The following is a 25,342-nucleotide window of genomic DNA, read 5'->3' on the forward strand; positions in this document are numbered from 1 at the left end:
TTTATCCTGGCCTCCAGTCCTGGTCCAGCTCCTGGCCTCTCCCTGTCACTGTCTGCCTCTTTTAGGACCCTGTGAAAATGGGAGCATCTGGGAGGGCAGAGGGTGCCACTGCCTTGACGGCCTCCACAGTCCCCTCTGCCAGGGGCCAAAGTCCACCTTCTTGAGAGGTGAGAAAGATGCAGCCCCAGGGCATCTTTGTAGAGGAGTGAGGGACCGACAGGAGGGACAAGAGGTCACATGCCCTGTCCTCTCAAGGAGGTTTCTATACACCATCCTGTGGAATTCCTAATAATCCCTAGGTTTATGGCACAATTGTCACAAAGATTCTACCCGTATTCGATCTTATTCGTCTTATAGGCAGGGTGAAGAGGAGCCAGAGATTATGGTCCCAACTTCCATAGGAAAATAGAGTCCCACATGTGCAGTCACATATTCTTAGTGGCACAGAGAACACAGAAGAAGCCCTCCAGTCCCAGGGTGCAAACCCAGCTCCCATTATCAGAGAGCTGCAGCCCATTGATTGGGCTGTGGGACCAGGGTGGAGGAGGAACTCATCTGGGCAGTCGCCAGGGCCACAGGACAGCCAGGTAGAGGTGGTTGTATTCCAGGTAGAGTGGCTAGCCTCTGTGTAAGTGTATCTGGAGAGAAAGGACAGGGGATGAATTATCCACAGTAATGGGTGACTGCCTTAGGTCTCCTATTCCTCGTGGGTCAGTGGGAAATGCTGGGGTAGGGGAGGAATCTCACATGTAAAGGATGGTGAAGAGAGATTTGTCAGACTAAGTATCAGCCACATGACGGAAGGTGAGTGTGTGGCCTGCAAATCACAGAATGTGAGGGGCAAAAGGAATGTGCAGGGGGTATGTGAGTACTAATATCAGCTTGAATTTATGCAGGAGCGCCAAAGGAAATGAACATGTCTCAGGGTGCCCGGGAGGAGTGTACAGGCAATATTGGGGAACAGTATACATATATATTTGATGTGGAGGCATTCTTATTTAAGGTGTTCGCATGATGATACTGTGGGTTGAGAAAAGTCATATATATGTATATATGTGTATATATGTATATATATGTGTGTGTATGTATATATATGCATATATATGAACATACAGATTTGTCAAAATCCACAGCCATACAACTAACAATTCAAGTTATAAATCACATTAACCCCCAGAATATTAGCTAGTGATACTTTGCCCTATAAATAAACTACTATACTCAACAGAAGAGACAAAGGTCTAGATCACCATTGGTAAATTATCCAAATCTACAGATGCCCCTGACATAGGGGCATTCTATACCCCTGAAAAGGAAAGCCATGCTTCAGTGTCATAGGCTGACTAGCTATGTCCCAGTCAGCCTGGGACAGACTGCCACTAAACTCAGTAACAAAATCACAGACCAAAGTATCATCTCTGAGTTTTCCCAACCCACTGTGTCATCTGCAAACACCTTAACCAAGAATGCCCACAAAACAAGTCCCGGTGACTCCTATACACTTCTAGTGGTGATGGACCATCAGCCATAATTACTACCGGGCAATCCACTTTTCCTACAATACTCTAAGAATTATCAGCTCCATCGGCCACCTTCCATACTACTGATAATATAAGAGCTTCATCACCTTCTGGTTCTGGTGAATCAACCACCACTCAAGTCTTTGGACAAACAGCCATGACATTCACTAAAGAAACAATTCTCTAGACACGTTTCAAATTTGTTAACAACAGTCCTCTGACCACCTATACTGAAGGTGATGGAAGAACTGCATCCCCTTCAAGTCCTCATCAACTGTCTATGACTTATTATATTCCAGCAGAGACAGCCACAACTTGCAATCAAACTTCTGCTTCCAGCGAAAGCACTGTGAGTTCCACCAAGACTTCCACTTGGTCAAAATCCAACATCTCTTCTGAGGGTTCCCACACAGCAGACTTTCAGAATTCCTCCAACACATCGGGATGGTCTGAATCCAGAGTCTCTTCTGAGGGTTGCCACACCAAATATGCTGGTAGTTCCCCCACAAATTCTGGTTGGTCTGAATCCACAGTCTCTTCTGAGGGTTCCCACACCACATATGCTGGTAGTTCCACCACTGCTTCTGGTTGGTATGAATCCACAGTGTCTTCTGAGGGTTTCCTCACTGCAGCCTCTGGGAGTTCCCCCACCAATTCTGGTTGGTCTGAATACACAGTCTCTTCTGAGGGTTCCCAAAACGCAGGTCTTCAGAATTCCACCACAACACCTGGTTCGTCTGAATCCACAGTGTCTTCTGAGGGTTTCCACACCACATATGCTGGTAGTTCCACCACTGCTTCTGGTTGGTCTGAATCCACAGTCTCTTCTGAGGGTTCCCACACCGCAGGTCTTCAGAATTCCACCACAACACCTGGTTTGTCTGAATCCACACTGTCTTCTGAGGGTTTCCACACCACATATGCTGGTAGTTCCACCAATGCTTCTGGTTGGTCTGAATACACAGTGTCTTCTGAGGGTTCCCACACTGCAGGTCTTCAGAATTCCACAACACCTGGTTGGTATGAATCCACAGTGTCTTCTGAGGGTTTCCACACCACATATGCTGGTAGTTCCACCACTGCTTCTGGTTGGTCTGAATCCACAGTCTCTTCTGAGGGTTCCCACACCACAGGTCTTCATAATTCCACCACAACACCTGGTTCGTCTGAATCCACAGTGTCTTCTGAGGGTTTCCACACCACATATGCTGATAGTTCCACCACTGCTTCTGGTTGGTCTGAATCCACAGTGTCTTCTGAGGGTTTCCACACCACATATGCTGGTAGTTCCACCACTGCTTCTGGTTGGTCTGAATCCACAGTCTCTTCTGAGGGTTCCCACACCACAGGTCTTCAGAATTCCACCACAACACCTGGTTCGTCTGAATCCACAGTGTCTTCTGAGGGTTTCCACACCACATATGCTGGTGGTTCCACCACTGCTTCTGGTTGGTCTGAATCCACAGTGTCTTCTGAGGGTTTCCACACTGCAGGTCTTCAGAATTCCACCACAACACATGGTGTGCTTGAATCCACAGTGTCTTCTGAGGGTTTCCACACCACATATGCTGGTAGATCCACCACTGCTTCTGGTTGGTCTGAATCCACAGTCTCTTCTGAGGGTTCCCACACCGCAGGTCTTCAGAATTCCACCAAAACACCTGGTTCGTCTGAATCCACAGTGTCTTCTGAGGGTTTCCACACCACATATGCTGGTAGTTCCACCACTGCTTCTGGTTGGTCTGAATCCACAGTGTCTTCTAAGGGTTTCCACACCACATATGCTGGTAGTTCCACCACTGCTTCTGGTTGGTCTGAATCCACAGTCTCTTCTGAGGGTTCCCACACCGCAGGTCTTCAGAATTCCACCACAACACCTGGTTGGTCTGAATCCACAGTGTCTTCTGAGGGTTCCCACACCACATATGCTGGCAGTTCCACCACTGCTTCTGGTTGGTCTGAATCCACAGTCTCTTCTGAGGGTTCCCACACTGCAGGTCTTCAGAATTCCACCACAACACTTGGTTGGTCTGAATCCACAGTGTCTTCTGAGGGTTTCCACACCACATATGCTGGTAGTTCCACCACTGCTTCTGGTTGGTCTGAATCCACAGTCTCTTCTGAGGGTTCCCACACCACATATGCTGTTAGTTCCACCACTGCTTCTGGTTGGTCTGAATCCACAGTGTCTTCTGAGGGTTTCCACACCACATATGCTGGTAGTTCCACCACTGCTTCTGGTTGGTCTGAATCCACAGTCTCTTCTGAGGGTTTCCACACCACATATGCTGGTAGTTCCACCACTGCTTCTGGTTGGTCTGAATCCACAGTCTCTTCTCAGGGTTCCCACAACGCAGGTCCTCAGAATTCCATCACAACACCTGGTTGGTCTAAATCGACAGTGTCTTCTGAGGGTTTCCACTCCACAGCCTCTTGGAGTTCCCCCACCAATTCTGGTTGGTCTGAATCCCCTGTCTCTTCTGAGGGTTCCCACACCGCAGGTCTTCAGAATTCCACCAAAACACCTGGTTCATCTGAAAACACAGTGTCTTCTGAGGGTTTCCACACCACATATGCTGGTAGTTCCACCATTGCTTCTGGTTGGTCTGAATCCACAGTGTCTTCTGAGAGTTTCCACACCACATATGCTGGTAGTTCCACCACTGCTTCTAGTTGGTCTGAATCCACAGTCTCTTCTGAGGGTTTCCACACCGCAGGTCTTCAGAATTCCACCACAACACATGGTATGTCTGAATCCACCACAGTGTCTTCTGAGGGTTTCCACACCACATATGCTGGTAGTTCCACCACTGCTTCTGGTTGGTCTGAATCCACAGTCTCTTCTGAGGGTTCCCACACCAGAGGTCTTCAGAATTCCATCACAACACATGGTTGGTCTAAATCGACAGTGTCTTCTGAGGGTTTCGTCACCACAGCCTCTGGGAGTTCCCCCACCAATTCCAGTTGGTCTGAATCCACTGTCTCTTCTGAGGGTTCCCACACCGCAGGTCTTCAGAATTCCACCACAACACTTGGTTCGTCTGAATCCACAGTGTCTTCTGAGGGTTTCCACACCGCAGGTCTTCAGAATTCCACCACAACACCTGGTGTGTCTGAATCCACAGTGACTTCTGAGGGTTTCCACACCACATATGCTGGTAGTTCCACCACTGCTTCTGGTTGGTCTGAATCCACAGTCTCTTCTGAGGGTTCCCACACCACAGATCTTCAGAATTCCACCACAATACCTGGTTGGTCTGAATCCACAGTGTCTTCTGAGGGATTCCACACCACATTTGCTGGTAGTTCCACCACTGCTTCTGGTTGGTCTGAATCCACAGTCTCTTCTCAGGGTTCCCACACTACAGGTCTTCAGAATTCCACCACAACACCTGGTTGGTCTGAATCCACAGTGTCTTCTGAGGGTTTCCACACCACATATGCTGGTAGTTCCACCACTGCTTCTGGTTGGTCTGAATCCACAGGCTCTTCTGTGGGTTCCCACACCACAGGTCTTCAGAATTCCACCACAACACCTGGTTCGTCTGAATCTACAGTGTCTTCTGCGGGTTTCCACACCTCAGGTCTTCAGAATTCCACCACAACACCTGGTGTGTCTGAATCCACAGTGACTTCTGAGGGTTTCCACACCACATATGCTGGTAGTTCCACCACTGCTTCTGGTTGGTCTGAATCCACAGTCTCTTCTGAGGGTTCCCACACCACAGGTCTTCAGAATTCCACCACAACACCTGGTTGGTCTGAATCCACAGTGTCTTCTGAGGGATTCCACACCACATTTGCTGGTAGTTCCACCACTGCTTCTGGTTGGTCTGAATCCACAGTCTCTTCTCAGGGTTCCCACACTGCAGGTCTTCAGAATTCCACCATAACACCTGGTGGGTCTGAATCCACAGTGTCTTCTGAGGCTTTCCACACCACATATGCTGGTAGTTCCACCACTGCTTCTGGTTGGTCTGAATCCACAGGCTCTTCTGTGGGTTCCCACACCACAGGTCTTCAGAATTCCACCACAACACCTGGTTTGTCTGAATCCACAGTGTCTTCTGAGGGTTTCCACACCACATATGCTGGTAATTCCACCACTGCTTCTGGTTGGTCTGAATCCACAGTGTCTTCTGAGGGTTTCCACACCACATATGCTGGTAGTTCCACCACTGCTTCTGGTTGGTCTGAATCCACAGTCTCTTCTGAGGGTTCCCACACCGCAGGTTTTCAGAATTCCACCACAACAACTGGTTGGTCTGAATCCACAGTGTCTTCTGAGGGTTTCCACACCACATATGCTGGTAGTTCCACCACTGCTTCTGGTTGGTCTGAATCCACAGTCTCTTCTGAGGGTGCCCACACTGCAGGTCTTCAGAATTCCACCACAACACCTGGTTGGTCTGAATCCACAGTGTCTTCTGAGGGTTTCCACACCACATATGCTGGTAGTTCCACCACTGCTTCTGGTTGGTCTGAATCCACAGGCTCTTCTGAGGGTTCCCACACCGCAGGTCTTCAGAATTCCACACAAACACCTGGTTGGTCTGAATCCACAGTGTCTTCTGAGGGATTCCACACCACATATGCTGGTAATTCCACCACTGCTTCTGGTTGGTCTGAATCCACAGGCTCTTCTGAGGGTTCCCACACCACAGGTCTTCAGAATTCCACCACAACACCTAGTTGGTCTGAATCCACAGTGTCTTCTGAGGGATTCCACAGCACATTTGCTGGTAGTTCCACCACTGCTTCTGGTTGGTCTGAATCCACAGCCTCTTCTCAGGGTTCCCACACTGCAGGTCTTCAGAATTCCACCACAACACCTGGTTGGTCTGAATCCACAGTGTCTTCTGAGGCTTTCCACACCACATATGCTGGTAGTTCCACCACTGCTTCTGGTTGGTCTGAATCCACAGGCTCTTCTGTGGGTTCCCACACCACAGGTCTTCAGAATTCCACCACAACACCTGGTTTGTCTGAATCCACAGTGTCTTCTGAGGGTTTCCACACCACATATGCTGGTAATTCCACCACTGCTTCTGGTTGGTCTGAATCCACAGGCTCTTCTGTGGGTTCCCACACCACAGGTCTTCAGAATTCCACCACAACACCTGGTTCGTCTGAATCCACAGTGTCTTCTGAGGGTTTCCACACCGCAGGTCTTCAGAATTCCACCACAACACCTGGTGTGTCTGAATCCACAGTGACTTCTGAGGGTTTCCACACCACATATGCTGGTAGTTCCACCACTGCTTCTGGTTGGTCTGAATCCACAGTCTCTTCTGAGGGTTCCCACACCACAGGTCTTCAGAATTCCACCACAACACCTAGTTGGTCTGAATCCACAGTGTCTTCTGAGGGATTCCACAGCACATTTGCTGGTAGTTCCACCACTGCTTCTGGTTGGTCTGCATCCACAGCCTCTTCTCAGGGTTCCCACACTGCAGGTCTTCAGAATTCCACCACAACACCTGGTTGGTCTGAATCCACAGTGTCTTCTGAGGCTTTCCACACCACATATGCTGGTAGTTCCACCACTGCTTCTGGTTGGTCTGAATCCACAGGCTCTTCTGTGGGTTCCCACACCACAGGTCTTCAGAATTCCACCACAACACCTGGTTTGTCTGAATCCACAGTGTCTTCTGAGGGTTTCCACACCACATATGCTGGTAATTCCACCACTGCTTCTGGTTGGTCTGAATCCACAGTGTCTTCTGAGGGTTCCCACACCGCAGGTCTTCAGAATTCCACCACAACACCTGGTTGGTCTGAATTCACAGTGTCTTCTGAGGGTTTCCACACCACATATGCTGGTAGTTCCACCACTGCTTCTGGTTGGTCTGAATCCACAGTCTTTTCTGAGGGTTCCCACACCGCAGGTGTTCAGAATTCCACCACAACACCTGGTTGGTCTGAATCCACAGTGTCTTCTGAGGGTTTCCACACCGCATATGCTGGTAGTTCCACCACTGCTTCTGGTTGGTCTGAATCCACAGTCTCTTCTGAGGGTGCCCACACTGCAGGTCTTCAGAATTCCACCACAACACCTGGTTGGTCTGAATCCACAGTGTCTTCTGAGGGTTTCCACACCACATATGCTGGTAGTTCCACCACTGCTTCTGGTTGGTCTGAATCCACAGTCTATTCTGAGGGTGCCCACACTGCAGGTCTTCAGAATTCCACCACAACACCTGGTTGGTCTGAATCCACAGTGTCTTCTGAGGGTTTCCACACCACATATGCTGGTAGTTCCACCACTGCTTCTGGTTGGTCTGAATCCACAGGCTCTTCTGTGGGTTCCCACACCACAGGTCTTCAGAATTCCACCACAACACCTGGTTTGTCTGAATCCACAGTGTCTTCTGAGGGTTTCCACACCACATATGCTGGTAATTCCACCACTGCTTCTGGTTGGTCTGAATCCACAGTGTCTTCTGAGGGTTCCCACACCGCAGGTCTTCAGAATTCCACCACAACACCTGGTTTGTCTGAATTCACAGTGTCTTCTGAGGGTTTCCACACCACATATGCTGGTAGTTCCACCACTGCTTCTGGTTGGTCTGAATCCACAGTCTCTTCTGAGGGTTCCCACACCGCAGGTCTTCAGTATTCCACCACAACACCTGGTTCGTCTGAATCCACAGTGTCTTCTGAGGGTTTCCACACCACATATGCTGGTAGTTCCACCACTGCTTCTGGTTGGTCTGAATCCACAGTCTCTTCTGAGGGTTCCCACACCGCAGGTCTTCAGAATTCTACAAAAACACCTGGTTCGTCTGAATCCACAGTGTCTTCTGAGGGTTTCCACACCACATATGCTGGTAGTTCCACCACTGCTTCTGGTTGGTCTGAATCCACAGTCTCTTCTGAGGGTGCCCACACTGCAGGTCTTCAGAATTCCAAAACAACACCTGGTTGGTCTGAATCCACAGTGTCTTCTGAGGGTTTCCACACCACATATGCTGGTAGTTCCACCACTGCTTCTGGTTGGTCTGAATCCACAGTCTCTTCTGAGGGTTCCCACACTGCAGGTCTTCAGAATTCCACAAAAACACCTGGTTGGTCTGAATCCACAGTGTCTTCTGAGGCTTTCCACACCACATATGCTGGTAGTTCCACCACTGCTTCTGGTTGGTCTGAATCCACAGGCTCTTCTGTGGGTTCCCACACCACAGGTCTTCAGAATTCCACCACAACACCTGGTTTGTCTGAATCCACAGTGTCTTCTGAGGGTTTCCACACCACATATGCTGGTAATTCCACCACTGCTTCTGGTTGGTCTGAATCCACAGTGTCTTCTGAGGGTTCCCACACCGCAGGTCTTCAGAATTCCACCACAACACCTGGTTTGTCTGAATTCACAGTGTCTTCTGAGGGTTTCCACACCACATATGCTGGTAGTTCCACCACTGCTTCTGGTTGGTATGAATCCACAGTCTCTTCTGAGGGTTCCCACACCGCAGGTCTTCAGAATTCCACCACAACACCTGGTTGGTCTGAATCCACAGTGTCTTCTGAGGGTTTCCACACCACATATGCTGGTAGTTCCACCACTGCTTCTGGTTGGTCTGAATCCACAGTCTCTTCTGAGGGTTCCCACACCGCAGGTCTTCAGAATTCCACAAAAACACCTGGTTCGTCTGAATCCACAGTGTCTTCTGAGGGTTTCCACACCACATATGCTGGTAGTTCCACCACTGCTTCTGGTTGGTCTGAATCCACAGTCTTTTCTGAGGATTCCCACACCGCAGGTGTTCAGAATTCCACCACAACACCTGGTTGGTCTGAATCCACAGTGTCTTCTGAGGGTTTCCACACCGCATATGCTGGTAGTTCCACCACTGCTTCTGGTTGGTCTGAATCCACAGTCTCTTCTGAGGGTGCCCACACTGCAGGTCTTCAGAATTCCACCACAACACCTGCTTGGTCTGAATCCACAGTGTCTTCTGAGGGTTTCCACACCACATATGCTGGTAGTTCCACCACTGCTTCTGGTTGGTCTGAATCCACAGTCTATTCTGAGGGTGCCCACACTGCAGGTCTTCAGAATTCCACCACAACACCTGGTTGGTCTGAATCCACAGTGTCTTCTGAGGGTTTCCACACCACATATGCTGGTAGTTCCACCACTGCTTCTGGTTGGTCTGAATCCACAGGCTCTTCTGTGGGTTCCCACACCACAGGTCTTCAGAATTCCACCACAACACCTGGTTTGTCTGAATCCACAGTGTCTTCTGAGGGTTTCCACACCACATATGCTGGTAATTCCACCACTGCTTCTGGTTGGTCTGAATCCACAGTGTCTTCTGAGGGTTCCCACACCGCAGGTCTTCAGAATTCCACCACAACACCTGGTTTGTCTGAATTCACAGTGTCTTCTGAGGGTTTCCACACCACATATGCTGGTAGTTCCACCACTGCTTCTGGTTGGTCTGAATCCACAGTCTCTTCTGAGGGTTCCCACACCGCAGGTCTTCAGTATTCCACCACAACACCTGGTTCGTCTGAATCCACAGTGTCTTCTGAGGGTTTCCACACCACATATGCTGGTAGTTCCACCACTGCTTCTGGTTGGTCTGAATCCACAGTCTCTTCTGAGGGTTCCCACACCGCAGGTCTTCAGAATTCTACAAAAACACCTGGTTGGTCTGAATCCACAGTGTCTTCTGAGGGTTTCCACACCACATATGCTGGTAGTTCCACCACTGCTTCTGGTTGGTCTGAATCCACAGTCTCTTCTGAGGGTGCCCACACTGCAGGTCTTCAGAATTCCAAAACAACACCTGGTTGGTCTGAATCCACAGTGTCTTCTGAGGGTTTCCACACCACATATGCTGGTAGTTCCACCACTGCTTCTGGTTGGTCTGAATCCACAGTCTCTTCTGAGGGTTCCCACACTGCAGGTCTTCAGAATTCCACAAAAACACCTGGTTGGTCTGAATCCACAGTGTCTTCTGAGGCTTTCCACACCACATATGCTGGTAGTTCCACCACTGCTTCTGGTTGGTCTGAATCCACAGGCTCTTCTGTGGGTTCCCACACCACAGGTCTTCAGAATTCCACCACAACACCTGGTTTGTCTGAATCCACAGTGTCTTCTGAGGGTTTCCACACCACATATGCTGGTAATTCCACCACTGCTTCTGGTTGGTCTGAATCCACAGTGTCTTCTGAGGGTTCCCACACCGCAGGTCTTCAGAATTCCACCACAACACCTGGTTTGTCTGAATTCACAGTGTCTTCTGAGGGTTTCCACACCACATATGCTGGTAGTTCCACCACTGTTTCTGGTTGGTATGAATCCACAGTCTCTTCTGAGGGTTCCCACACCGCAGGTCTTCAGAATTCCACCACAACACCTGGTTGGTCTGAATCCACAGTGTCTTCTGAGGGTTTCCACACCACATATGCTGGTAGTTCCACCACTGCTTCTGGTTGGTCTGAATCCACAGTCTCTTCTGAGGGTGCCCACACTGCAGGTCTTCAGAATTCCACCACAACACCTGGTTGGTCTGAATTCACAGTGTCTTCTGAGGGTTTCCACACCACATATGCTGGTAGTTCCACCACTGCTTCTGGTTGGTCTGAATCCACAGTCTATTCTGAGGGTGCCCACACTGCAGGTCTTCAGAATTCCACCACAACACCTGGTTGGTCTGAATCCACAGTGTCTTCTGAGGGTTTCCACACCACATATGCTGGTAGTTCCACCACTGCTTCTGGTTGGTCTGAATCCACAGTCTCTTCTGAGGGTTCCCACATCGCAGGTCTTCAGAATTCCACAAAAACACCTGGTTGGTCTGAATCCACAGTGTCTTCTGAGGGTTTCCACACCACATATGCTGATAATTCCACCACTGCTTCTGGTTGGTCTGAATCCACAGTGTCTTCTGAGGGTTTCCACACCACATATGCTCGTAGTTCCACCACTGCTTCTGGTTGGTCTGAATCCACAGTCTCTTCTGAGGGTTCCCACACCGCAGGTCTTCAGAATTCCATCACAACACCTGGTTGGTCTGAAGCCACAGTGTCTTCTGAGGGTTTCCACACCACATATGCTGGTAGTTCCACCACTGCTTCTGCTTGGTCTGAATCCACAGTCTCTTCTGAGGGTGCCCACACTGCAGGTCTTCAGAATTCCACCACAACACCTGGTTGGTCTGAATCCACAGTGTCTTCTGAGGGTTTCCACACCACATATGCTGGTAGTTCCACCACTGCCTCTGGTTGGTCTGAATCCACAGGCTCTTCTGTGGGTTCCCACACCACAGGTCTTCAGAATTCCACCACAACACCTGGTTCGTCTGAATCCACAGTGTCTTCTGCGGGTTTCCACACCGCAGGTCTTCAGAATTCCACCACAACACCTGGTGTGTCTGAATCCACAGTGACTTCTGAGGGTTTCCACACCACATATGCTGGTAGTTCCACCACTGCTTCTGGTTGGTCTGAATCCACAGTCTCTTCTGAGGGTTCCCACACCACAGGTCTTCAGAATTCCACCACAACACCTGGTTGGTCTGAATCCACAGTGTCTTCTGAGGGATTCCACACCACATTTGCTGGTAATTCCACCACTGCTTCTGGTTGGTCTGAATCCACAGTCTCTTCTCAGGGTTCCCACACTGCAGGTCTTCAGAATTCCACCACAACACCTGGTTGGTCTGAATCCACAGTGTCTTCTGAGGCTTTCCACACCACATATGCTGGTAGTTCCACCACTGCTTCTGGTTGGTCTGAATCCACAGGCTCTTCTGTGGGTTCCCACACCACAGGTCTTCAGAATTCCACCACAACACCTGGTTTGTCTGAATCCACAGTGTCTTCTGAGGGTTTCCACACCACATATGCTGGTAATTCCACCACTGCTTCTGGTTGGTCTGAATCCACAGTGTCTTCTGAGGGTTCCCACACCGCAGGTCTTCAGAATTCCACCACAACACCTGGTTTGTCTGAATTCACAGTGTCTTCTGAGGGTTTCCACACCACATATGCTGGTAGTTTCACCACTGCTTCTGGTTGGTCTGAATCCACAGTCTCTTCTGAGGGTTCCCACACCGCAGGGCTTCAGAATTCCACCACAACACCTGGTTGGTCTGAATTCACAGTGTCTTCTGAGGGTTTCCACACCACATATGCTGGTAGTTCCACCACTGCTTCTGGTTGGTCTGAATCCACAGTCTCTTCTGAAGGTTCCCAAACCTCAGGTCTTCAGAATTCCACCACAACACCTGGTTCGCCTGAATCCACAGTGTCTTCTGAGGGTTTCCACACCACATATGCTGGTAGTTCCACCACTGCTTCTGGTTGGTCAGAATCCACAGTGTCTTCTGAGGGTTTCCACACCACATATGCAGGTAGTTCCACCACTGCTTCTGGTTGGTCTGAATCCACAGTCTCTTCTGAGGGTTCCCACACCGCAGGTCTTCAGAATTCCACAAAAACACCTGGTTCGTCTGAATCCACAGTGTCTTCTGAGGGTTTCCACACCACATATGCTGGTAGTTCCACCACTGCTTCTGGTTGGTCTGAATCCACAGTCTCTTCTGAGGGTTCCCACACGATAGGTCTTCAGAATTCCACCACAACACCTGGTTGGTCTGAATCCACAGTGTCTTCTGAGAGTTTCCACACCACATATGCTGGTAGTTCCACCACTGCTTCTGGTTGGTCTGATTCCACAATCTCTTCTGAGGGTTCCCACACCACAGGTCTTCAGAATTCCACCACAACACCTGGTGTGTCTGTATCCACAGTGTCTTCTGAGGGTTTCCACACCACATATGCTGGTAGTTCCACCACTGCTTCTGGTTGGTCTGAATCCACAGTGTCTTCTGAGGGTTTCCACACCACATATGCAGGTAGTTCCACCACTGCTTCTGGTTGGTCTGAGTCCACAGTCTCTTCTGAGGGTTCCCACACCGCAGGTCTTCAGAATTCCACCACAACACCTGGTTGGTCTAAATCGACAGTGTCTTCTGAGGGTGTCCTCACCACAGCTTCAGGGACTTCCCCCACCAATTCTGGTTGGTTTGAATCCACTGTCTCTTCTGAGGGTTCCCACACCGCAGGTGTTCAGAATTCCACCACAACACCTGGTTGGTCTGAATCCACAGTGTTTTCTGAGGGTTCCCACACCACATATGCTGGTAGTTCCACCACTTCTTCTGGTTGGTCTGAATCCACAGTCTCTTCTAAGGGTTCCCACACCACATATGCTGGTAGTTCCACCACTGCTTCTGGTTCGTCTGAATCCACAGTCTCTTCTGAGGGTTCCCACACCGCAGGTCTTCAGAATTCCACCACAACACCTGGTTGGTCTGAATCCACAGTGTCTTCTGAGGGTTTCCACACCACATATGATGGTAGTTCCACCACTGCTTCTGGTTGGTCTGAATCCACAGTCTCTTCTGAGGGTTCCCACACCGCAGGTCTTCAGAATTCCACCACAACACCTGGTTGGTCTGAATCCACAGTGTCTTCTGAGGGTTTCCTCACCACAGCCTCTGGGAGTTCCCCCACCAATTCTGCTTGGTCTGAATCCACTGTCTCTTCTGAGGGTGCCCACACTGCAGGTCTTCAGAATTCCACCACAACACCTGGTTGGTATGAATCCACCATGTCTTCTGAGGGTTTCCACACCACATATGCTGGTAGTTCCACCACTGCTTCTGGTTGGTCTGAATCCACAGTGTCTTCTGAGGGTTTCCACACCGCAGGTCTTCAGAATTCCACCACAACACCTGGTTGGTCTGAATCCACAGTGTCTTCTGAGGGTTTCCATACCGCAGGTCTTCAGAATTCCACCACAACACCTGGTTGGTCTGAATCCACAGTATCTTCTGAGGGTTTCCACACCACATATGCTGGTAGTTCCACCACTGCTTCTGGTTTGTCTGAATCCACAGTGTCTTCTGAGGGTTTCCACACCACATATGCTGGTAGATCCACCACTGCTTCTGGTTGGTCTGAATCCACAGTCCCTTCTGAGGGTTCCCACACTGCAGGTCTTCAGAATTCCATCACAACACCTGGTTGGTCTAAATCGACAGTCTCTTCTGAGGGTTTTCTCACCACAGCCTCTGGGAGTTCCCCCACAAATTCTGGTTGGTCTGAATCCACAGTCTCTTCTGAGGGTTCTCCCATCACAGGCCCTTGGAGTTCCACCACCCCTTCTGTGCAGTTTGGATCCACAGTCTATTCTGAGGGTGTCCCCACCACAGGTGATGGGAATTCCACCACCACTTCTGGTTGGTCGGAATCCACAGTCTCCTCAGGGGGTTTCCTCAGCACAGCCTCTGGGAGTTTCCCCACAAATTCTGGTTCGTCTGAAGCTACAGTCTCTTCTGAGGGTTCCCACACCACAGGTCTTCAGAATTCCACCACAACATCTGGTTGGTCTAAATCGACAGTCTCTTCTGAGGGTTTCCTCACTACTGCCTCTGGGAGTTCCCCTACAAATTCTGGTTGGTCTGAATCCACAGTCTCTTCTGAGGGTTCCCCAGACACAGGCCTTCAGAGTTCCACCACCACATCTGGTTGGTCTGAATCCACAGTCTCTTCTGAGCGTTCCCACACCACAGTCCCTGGGAGTTCCACCACCGCTTTTGGTGGGACTGAATTCTCAGCGTCTTCTGAGGGTGTCCACACCACAGTTGCTGGGATTTCTACAGCCCCATCAAGCAATGGAGAGACATTCACCACCCCAGCTAGATCAAGGCAGACTGCCACTGCTGTCACTCAGAAAACCACAGATCACAGCACCATATCTGATTCTACTCAGCTCATGGACTCACCTACAACAACAGTTTCTAAAGGGGATGGAAGTCTTGTGTCCACTTCACGTCCAGTTGAATCCATTACCACATCCAGTGGTGATGAACAAACAACGACATTTTATACTGTGGAAGCCACTGTGTCCACGACTCTCTCCGCGCCATCGACACACAGACTCTCCTCTTACTCCTCACCTTCTATACCTTTAAGTCCTGAGCAACTTTCTACCCCCACCTCCAGCACTGGACACAGCACAACAGCAAGTACTGAAATGCCCTCGGTCCTCACAACTATTTCCGAATCATCTAAATCAACCATTTCATCTGGAACTTCGTATTCTGGGCATTATGGTAGCGTTGCTTCCTCTTCAAGTTCCAGCCAGCTGTTTACCACCGCCTCTGTCTCTGCACAGAAAACCACAGGCCTCACCAAGGGAACCACATTTTCTACCTCTACTCCTGATTCATCAAAACCCACAGGTACGTTGAACAACACTCTTACTGAAGGGAATGAAATTTCTGCTTCCACATCAAGGCCTAGAGAATCCTTAATCACTTCTGGTGGTGACGGACACATGACCACATCTTCTCCTCCAGGATCCACTTTCTACACAACCTCCACAGAGGGGTTCACACCATCATTCTATACCCCTTCTTTGCCTAGTACATACAATGCAAGTCCTTTCGCATTAAGCCTCAGTGAGATCTCCACCCACATTGTGGTCTCAGAACATATCACCATGACTGCCAAAGAGGGGTCAACTTCTGGCTTTTTTCCTCCTCTGTCCTCCACTTCACCTGGCTCCACTGGTACTCCAGTCCCTGGTTTCAGTACCATTTCAACTCTGCATCCCCCACTCACTGGTACACACACAGCAGTGATGACAACCCACTCTCCAGCTATGACAAGTAAGTCTCCTTGTTTGTCACTCTATGGGTTCTTCCTGCTCATCTTCCCTTATCAGCTAATCAGTTTTGTACTCCTTGTGGTCTTGTTCCACACTTCCAATGCCTTTTTGTTACCAATGTATATCATCCATGCAGATGATGTTGCTCCCTTTTGATTTGTAGGGCCCTTGTTTTCTTTGTGTGTCCTCTTTTATCTCTTGCCTCCTTCCTCTGTTGTACCTCCTCCTTTCCCTACTCTCTCCTGGGGGTTGAGGTGGTGACAAATGGATCTCGGTTGCTGTATGATCATCTGGTCCCATCCCCGTCTTTCAATGCAGTGTCTGAATGATGGGACTTGGAACAGGAGTCAATGTTTTTGCGTTTGGGGCTTCCAGGGTAACCTCTGTGAATGTTCTACCCCTTCTCAGGGCAGTGCTACAATGGGACCACTTGGAACGGAGAAGAATGTGCCTGTCCCCAAGGCTACTTTGGTTACCAGTGTCAGTCCCTCTTGGAAAACATCCCCATAGGTAAAGACCTTTTCTGAGACTTGTAGATCATCCCCACATCACTTAACCACTTAAAATAGGAGGGTAGCACTGGAAGGATCATTTGCTACCACTGCTTGATTGTGCAGGTAGAGGAGAAAATGTGACTTTCACCCAGGCCAAAACGCAGGTAGAACATGGACCTTCTGCCTCCCCCTTCTGGGCCCTTCTCACTAGCTAACCTGCCTCTCTCATCAGGATGATCATCTGGAGGCCTCCACTTAGGTCTCACTGGGTTGTGATCCTGGCCACTAGCTCCTCCTGGTATACAGAGGCAAGGGGCAGAAGTTTCAGCTACTCCTACCTGCCTTTTGAGTTTCCATCCTCCCTCCTACACACTTTCTCTACTTCCCCAAAGCCAACAGATGAAGAATGAACTAATCCTGGAAGGCATTACTGGGAGGTTGCTGTCTCATGCATAACGTGTCCTCTTCCCACAGAAATCCCGGAAAAAATCAATGCCACTGTAGGACTGAGAGTGAAAGTAACTAACAGAAATTTCACAGAAGACCTAAATAACATATCCTCCCATGCATATCTGGATTTTGTTCAACTATTCAAGAGTCAGGTAAGAGCAGAGGAAGCCTAGATTCACCAATGTGAGAGGGGATGCCAGGGCTCACCTTGACTTACTGTTCAGGGCTTCTCAGCTCTTGGGTCCCTTCAGCCTAAGTCCTGAGAGGGGGAGTCCTCTGAGAGCCTCCTTCCTTGAGCCATACCCCTCCAACACATCCTGGAAGAGGGAAAATCCCTCTGCCTTCCCTTCCTTCTTTCCTATGGGTTAATACAGGGGCTCCTTGGGAAAAGAGAACAGGGGCTGCTGCACACTCCAGGCTTCTATGAGCTCAGCTGTCTTGTTTCTTTCAGATGGATAAAGTTTACAGGGACAAAGACTTTCCACAATACAGAGGCGTGATCATTAGGAAACTACTGTGAGTATGGGGGTGGAGAGATTTATAGACTATGGGAAGCTCCTTCTCTCTTGCCTGCTCTCCTGTCTCCTCCTATCATGAATGATTAGAGTATCAGTACCTGGCTGGGTCAAAAAGGCCCCCAGCTAGAAGGCAACACCTGAGGGCTCTGAGACCATGCATTCATTCATTCAGCACTTATCCATGTAACAAACTAGTATTGAAAGCCTACCCTGTGCTAGGTGCTGGGAGCACAGTGGTTCTGGTCTTCATGGAGCTTAGAGTGGCAGAACACAGGTAGCAGAATGGCTGTGCAGTCTGTCTAGAATTATGGTAAGGGACACACAAGGTGCAGTGGGAGAGGTCCTGAATGCAAGCTCAGTGAGATGGAGGGAAATCCTCCTGGAGGAAGTGACAGCTAAGCTGAGGCTTGAAGGATGAGGAGAAATGAGCCAAGTAGACGGAAGGGAGGAGGAGAGTGTTACAAGAGGAAATCAATGACGATGAGCCTAGAGGTGAGAGAAAGGAGGGTAGATTCCAGGAACGTAAAGCACACTTGGCTGCTTGAGGACAAAGGGGTCATGGTGGGAGAGGAGGTTAGAAAGGTAACCTGTACCAAGCTATTTAGATGTGAAGCATCAGCAGTTGTGGCCCATTGGGATAGTATCCGATTTGCACTGCAGACAACTCAATTTGGCTACAGGGCTGAGAATGGGTGGACAGAGGACGGAGATGATAGTAGCCTGGACCTGAGAGGTGATAATGAAGAAGAAAATTATCCACTGTGAAAGGTCTTTAGGGGACAGGACCAGCAGATCATGGGAGCTTGATGGGTGTTTGGAGAAAAGGAGGAATGACACCAGATTTCTGGGCTTCTGGGAGTGCGGGGTGCCCTTTGCTGAATTGAGGAACGTAAGGAGGAGCAGAATGGGAGACAAAGATGATGAGTTTGGCCTGGGGTCCCAGCCACGTGGAGTGGCTGAGTGATGGAGCAGCTGATGGTCAAACATGTGATAGGAAGGGTCTACAGTGGAGGCACTGGTGTTGGCATCCCTAGATAGACATCGCTGGAAGCCCTGGGAGTAGACCAGATGGCCGCGGCCGTCGTCACAGCACGGAAGTGAAGATGTACCAGGGAAGGAGCATGGGAAGCCCCAACATTTAAAGGATAGGCAGGACAAGCAGAATTCTGAGAGGAGAGTGCAAAGAGGCAGACAGAGGGGTGGGAAGGGAGCCTGGGGTTGTCAGGTCCCAACATGTCCAGGGCCCTTTGGGTTCCATAGCCTAGTGTCCTCCACCCCCACCCAGCATCAGAGCCATTGTCTCCGTCTCCCTTCTGGCTCAGGATTTTGTTGTTTCAAGTCCTCCTGGGTCCTGCTCCTGACTTCTCTGTCACAATGGCTGTGACTAGTGATGAACCTTGTCTCAAGTTCTCTCTGCTGAGAGCATTGCTGACTGTCTAACAAGAAGCTTCTGGGTTGAAATCCAACATTTCTAAAGCAGCTTCATGTTTCTTCATTTCTGAACTCTTACTTTTTTGGTTTTGAAAAAATAATCCAATAGCTTCTACTTTAAATTTTTTAATTAAAAATTTTTTCATTGTAGTAAAATACCCATAACATAAAATCTGCCATTAACCACTGAATTTGCCATTTTGAGTGTACGGTTCAGCAGCATTAAGTCCATCCACATTGTTGTGCAACCACCACCGTCCTTCTCCAGAACTTTTTCATCTTCCCAAACTGAAACTCTGTCGCCATTCAACAATAACTCCCAATTCCTCCTCATCCCACCCCTGGCAATCACCGTGTTACCTTCTGTCTCTACAAATTTGATTACTCCAGGGACCTCATATTACTACTCGTAAATACTCATACAGTAGTTGTTTTTTTGTGACTGGCTTATTTCACTTAGCATAATGTCCTCAAGGTTCATGCATGTTGTAGCATGTCTCAAAATTTCCTTCCTTTTTTTTTTTTTTTTTGCGATACGCGGGCCTCTCACTGTTGTGGCCTCTCCCATTGCGGAGCACAGGCTCTGGACGTGCAGGCTCAGAGGCCATGGCTCACGGGCCCAGCCGCTCCACCGCATGTGGGATCTTCCCGGACTGGGGCATGAACCCGTGTCCCCTGCATCGGCAGGCAGACTCTCAACCACTGCACCAGCAGGGAAGCCCCAAAATTTCCTTCCTTTTTTGAGGCTGAATAATATTCCATTGTATGTACAGACTACATTTTGTTTATTCATTCATCCATTGATGGTCGCTTAAATTGCTTTCACCGTTTAGTTTTTATGAATAACACTGCGATGAACATGGCTGTACAAATATTTCTTTCTGCCTCTGCTTTCAATTCTTTGGGCTAGATGCCCAGAGGTGGAATTGCTGGACCATATGGTCATTCTGTTTTTAAGTTTTTGAGGAACCATCATACTCTTTTCCACAGTGGCCGCACCATTTTACATTCCCACCAACGATGCACAAGGGTTCAATTTCTCTACATCTTTGCCCAACAGCTTCCATTTTTAGGAATGAATTCCGCCCATTGGCATATATTGTTATCACAGGTTTACTCTGTGGCCTCCGTCTAGATTGTTAACTGCTGGGGGGAGGAGTCCCTATTCTGTCCTGCCTCTGGGACATATGGCTAATTGTTTCTCATCACCTCTCTTGCTTCTTGGGCCCTGCTTGCTGGGAGGGCGGGCAACACAGGGTAGCTGATGATTCCTAATTCCAGCAAAGGCAGCATCGTGGTGGAACATGAAGTCATCATGGAGGCAGACTTCACTTCAGAGTTTCAGGAGCTGTTTGCAAACCTCACTAAGATCATAAAGGCCAAGATTATGAATGAGACCGGAAAGCTACCCAGTAATTCTGAAGTGTGCAAAAGTAAGCCTACCTAAAACCCCTTGATGTTGGTGGGGAAAGGATGGGAGGGGTCACTTAGGGAGGTCTCAGCCCGTTCCCCGCACCTCACATGTCTCCTCTCTTCTGGAGCTCCAGAGACCTCCCTCAAGGAATCCAGAAGTCAAGCCCGGATACCTTCCGCAGACTGTGCTGCTGCCAGCAGTCCCTCCCAGTCCCGGGCTGAGGTTGTCACCAGCCCTAATGTCCCCATCTGAGCAAGCTCACAGGCCCAGCTCCATCTGGGGATGGGCCAAGATCTACTAGTCTTGTCCCCAGCTAGGAGGAAGGGAAGGCTGGCAGCCCCCAGGGGGCAGAGGTGCCATATCTATTTTGTTCTTTCCCACCACCCTGGGCAGACATCTCATACCTGTGCTACAATAAGGAGGACACCTTCGTGAATGAGACTGTGAAGCTCGGCTTTGACCTGCAAGGTAAGCAGCTCCACAGAGTGTGGATGGTAAACCTGGGGGCTAGAGGGTGTGTTCACCAGGCTGACGCTTCCTGCCCGCCCCCCACCCCCAGAGCAATGCACTCAGAATGCTGCAAAGGAATTCGCCCAGTTCTACTATGTGGATGATCTGGATGGGAAGCTGGCCTGTGTGACCAAGTGCACCCCGGGGACGAAGTCACAAATGAACTGTCACCACGGCAGGTGCCAGCTTCAGCAAAGTGGCCCCCGTTGCCTGTGAGTGCCTGTTCCCTCTAAGCCCAGCACCTACCCTCTCTGGTGGCAGGGCCCCACTCTCCCTGACAATCACCCAAGGGGGCAGGGGGGGAGTGGGCAGAGCTCGCAAGGCACCTCCTCCCCCCTCCTCTACACCCCTCTTTCTTCTACCCAGGTCTCCCATCTTCCACCCCACCAGAGGGAGAGGGAGGTGCAGATTATAGACACAGGCATCGTAGGACTGAGCAAGCCCCTTCCTGAAAAAGTTCCAGTTATCAATTTCCAAATCTGTATCTATGGATCTCTATCTCCATCTGTCATTCGTTTCCCTGACATCATCCCAGCCACCGTGCCATTATCACCTCCCACTGTAGCTGGGACGCTACATTTGGGAGATCATAAATTAAGGTACAAAATATAAAACACGGTGACAGGCTGTGAAAGTGCCAGCCACTTGGTGTTTAGATGGGTGAACATCACGTGTTTGGGATGAGGTACCGGCACTCTCGGATTCTGAATTCCTGCTCCGCAGGTCTGTGGTCCCTGCACCTTCTCCCCGCCCCTTAGCCTTGGGAGTCAGGGAGAGCGCCCAGCAACTGTCCTCAGAGGGAGAGCTGGTTTCCTGTGCTTTGACATTGATTTTTTTCCTTTGGGAGACTGGGTGGGTGAGGGATGCTGGTGGGCTGGCCTGAGCTTGTGTGTGTCCCCAGGTGCCTGAACTCGGACACGCAATGGTACTGGGGAGAAAGCTGTGAATTTAGCACCAGCAAGAGCATGGTGTATGGGATCGTAGGGACCGTGGTGGTGCTACTGGTGGTCTCGGTGGTGGTCCTGACCATCTTACTCATCCATTTCCGGAGAAAACTGCACAGGTGAGCTTCTGGGGTTGGGGCTGGGCCTGGGGAGAGGGGACCACAGTCAGAACATCCCGAGGCTCTGCTCCTTCCCGCTGAGTAGTCAGCTGAGGCCCAACAGGGGTGGGTGGGGCCCTGCCCCTCCCAGTCTCTCCCAGCTCTGGGTCCAGCAAAGGGCAGCCTGCTGATCTGACAGGACATGTCTGTTTGGCAGAGAAATGGAAACAAAAACTTATGTACTGAAATTGGATTATGTACTGAAATTACCTGGTGCTTGTTATCACCTTGGCTTCCCTAGAGCAACACTGTCACACTAGGACACTGGGAAAGATTGCTGTCACTTTCCCCCAGTTGTAAAATGCATAAGATCCACCTGAGAAGGTTGAGTAATGCCCAGCACAGCACCTGGCCGGCAATCGAAGGGAAGTGCCCTGACTCTAGTCCAATGCACCCATCTCACAGATAAGGACACTGAGACCCACTCAGTGCGGGGGGCTAGGCCATGGTGACATACCCAGGAATGCATTTTGTTTTCTGCCGCTGTCGCTGGGGGCAGTCTCCTCCCTGACTCAGGGCTTGGCCAGGACAGCCCCTTCCAGAAGCCCGAGGTTCAGAGGCCTCTGAGCCCCCTCCCCTGCCTCTCTGCCACGAGCTGCTCACGGCATTTCTGTTGGCAGGCAAGAGTACAACCTGTCTCGAGACTGGCAAGAAGAAGATGTCCTTGTCAACTTCCAGAGCACCGGCGTCTGGGAAGGTAGATCTCATCAGGGGCCAGGATGGGGCAGGCTGGAGGGTGTAGAAGTGCCAAAGTCGGACTCAGTGGGGTTGTGGGTGACACGCACGCACATCCTGCCAGGTCGCCCCACATCTGCTGCAGTAGCCAAGCTCCTCGGCAGCCTCCTGACGCCAAGCCTCCACGGGCAGCCCCTGCTGACCCTCCGGCCTTTTCTCGCTGCTCCCTGTCAAGTTCCATGCACTCCAGTCTGTGGCCCATGCCTTTGCATAGACTGGGCTGCTTCCGGTGCCCTGAGTCTCTGCGCTCCCGCATCCCACTCTGTTTCCAAAATCCGGTTCATAAACTGCCCCTCCATGGAGCTCCGCATGGGTTCAGCCTGCTCTGGCTCCCAGAGCTGCTCCCGGCCCTGCACCCAGCTGCTCCCGGCCCTGCACCCAGCTGCGGTGGAAAACCCTTCCCAGTACTTCCTGACCAACACGATGGAGGGATTCCAGGGATGGCTGAGAGCCTGATCCTGCCCCCAGAGGCCACCCCCAGCACACCAGATGCACACAGTTAATGTGTGTGCATTAACTGGATGGGCCAGTTAATGGATGATAGGGCCATGGCCAGGGCTTGACGGGGCATAGATATACCTGCCCCAGCCCAGAGTGGGGTGGGGGTCAGACAAGACTGCAGAGGGGCATCCCCTGAGCTGAGAGCCAGGGCAGTGGTGGGGAGTAAGCCATGTGTTTCCTGCTCCCATGAACATACAGCCCAGTGGGCAGCGAGGCCTTGTCCCATGATGGGAAGGGAAAGGGCTTTCCAGGCAGGGGGCCCTACTTAAGAAAGGATATGGAGGTGGGAAAGAGCAAGGTCTGTGGGGGGTCTGACCCCCCAAGGGCAGGTCAGTGGGACGGGAGGATGACAGAGCCAGGTCAAGGCTGGTCAGTGGGCCATGATGGGGGGACCCACGGGAGGGGCTTTAAGAGAGGGGGACCAGACTTCGTTTTGAGCAGCTCACTCAGGAGGATCTAAGGGGGACAGCACGAAAGTGGGGAGTCCAGGGAGAGAGAAGCACAGTACCACAGGTGAGGGACGATGAGGCTGAGTGGGGGTGGTATAGACCGGGAGGCGTGGACAGCAGATGACATAGCTCAGATGCCAGTAAGCCAGGCAGGGCGTGTTGTTTGCAGGCTCTGGGCGGGGATGACGGGGCGCAGTGGGGAGAAGCAGCAGGTGGGTTGCGCTGGGTGGGAGTGGGAGAGCAGGGTACAGGGAGGGGGTGCACCCCAGATCTGGCCAGTCCGAAGCCTGGGGACAGGCTTGCGGCCTGTGGGCAGCACTGGGAGTCAACTCAGCCCAGCCCACGCTGGGGAGACAGTGGACAAGGAGGGCAGATGGCAGGGCCGTGGGGAGGATCTTGAAGGAAGCAGCAAAGGAATGTTCTGGAAGATTCCAGGAGGACCCGGAGCCTGGGGCCCGGAGGCCAAGGAGGGAGTTTGTCTGCAAGATGGGCACAGTGGGTGCTGGACACCTGCCAACTCAAACAAGAGATTCCAGGCGCAGCTGCTTTCTGTCTGCTGTGGCTACCGTTGCCATGAGGAAGTGTGCACAGTGACCCCAAGCAGTCCTGTCCTCCTGCCCCACCCAAACCAAGTGGCCCCTGGGCCTGGGGCCCCTGCTCACCAGCCACGACTTTTGACCCCAGAGCATGTCGGAGGGCTGCTGCTCTGGTCCCCTCCTGTGCCCGCGTGACCCTGGACCAGCTCCCCAGGTCCCCTCCTGAGCCTCAGACAAGCTGCGCTGTTGGGAGGACGGATGGACAGCGGGAAAAGGAGTTTAGGGCGGCTCTGGGGCTGACTCTTCAAACCTGTTCCTTTTACTGGAAAAAAACCTTCCTCTGGGCCTCTTCGGCTTCCCCCAGGGTCACTCTCACCCCAGTACCTCTCCCTACAGGTCAGAATCTGCAGGGGGACACGTTTGCCCTTGAAAATGTCTACAGACACTTCCAGCCTTCCCTGCAGAACGTGGACCCCACCACAGAGGTGACTCAGGAGCCCCCCCGCCCAGCTAGGGGCTGCTCCCCTGCCCCCCACCCCCTGGGGCTGCCTGGGGAGGGCGGGGCACACTCGGCCCAGAGGCAGGTCACTCCCCGGGGACGCAGCCATCACTACTGGCCCCTTAGCCGTACCTCCTCTCTGTCACCCCCCAGCTCCACATTCAGAGGCCCACGGTGGTGACAACTGCTCAGTGAGGGGGACAGGGGCTCTCACCCCTCACCCAGATCTGGACGACGAGATAGCGGCCAACAGAGCCCTCCACAGGCCCCGGGGCCACCAAGAGGAATCAGACGTCAGGGCTCAAGGACGGTCTTCTCAGGGCTGCTGGGTTTGCCCCATCCTCACTGTTGTGACCACCTTCTGCTCCCTTGCCCTCCATCCAGGAACCCCAAGGCATCTTGTTTGCTCTATGGTGACACCCACTCTGGAATTTCCTACCATAAAAGAGCAAGTCTTAGGGCTTCCCTGGTGACTCAGTGGTTGAGAGTCC

At 51.1% G+C, this 25,342-nt stretch overlaps 1 protein-coding gene across 1 annotated transcript in view; it reads left to right on the top strand.

The window, feature by feature from the left end:
- The window catches only part of LOC132476497 (mucin-12-like), a 42,858-nt gene extending 17,812 nt beyond the window's left edge, over positions 1-25,046 (top strand). Inside the window, exons 2-12 of the mRNA XM_060078478.1 lie at positions 16,621-16,722; positions 17,181-17,308; positions 17,608-17,672; positions 20,387-20,538; positions 20,913-20,987; positions 21,079-21,241; positions 21,931-22,092; positions 22,453-22,455; positions 22,752-22,828; positions 24,749-24,837; positions 25,005-25,046. Coding sequence (XP_059934461.1) covers positions 16,621-16,722; positions 17,181-17,308; positions 17,608-17,672; positions 20,387-20,538; positions 20,913-20,987; positions 21,079-21,241; positions 21,931-22,092; positions 22,453-22,455; positions 22,752-22,828; positions 24,749-24,837; positions 25,005-25,046 — 1,058 coding nt within the window. The remainder of the gene's footprint in view (positions 1-16,620; positions 16,723-17,180; positions 17,309-17,607; positions 17,673-20,386; positions 20,539-20,912; positions 20,988-21,078; positions 21,242-21,930; positions 22,093-22,452; positions 22,456-22,751; positions 22,829-24,748; positions 24,838-25,004) is intronic.
- Positions 25,047-25,342: the final 296 nt, after the last annotated feature.

This window comes from Mesoplodon densirostris, chromosome 16 (assembly GCF_025265405.1).
Source record: "Mesoplodon densirostris isolate mMesDen1 chromosome 16, mMesDen1 primary haplotype, whole genome shotgun sequence".
NCBI classification, from domain to species: domain Eukaryota; kingdom Metazoa; phylum Chordata; class Mammalia; order Artiodactyla; family Ziphiidae; genus Mesoplodon; species Mesoplodon densirostris.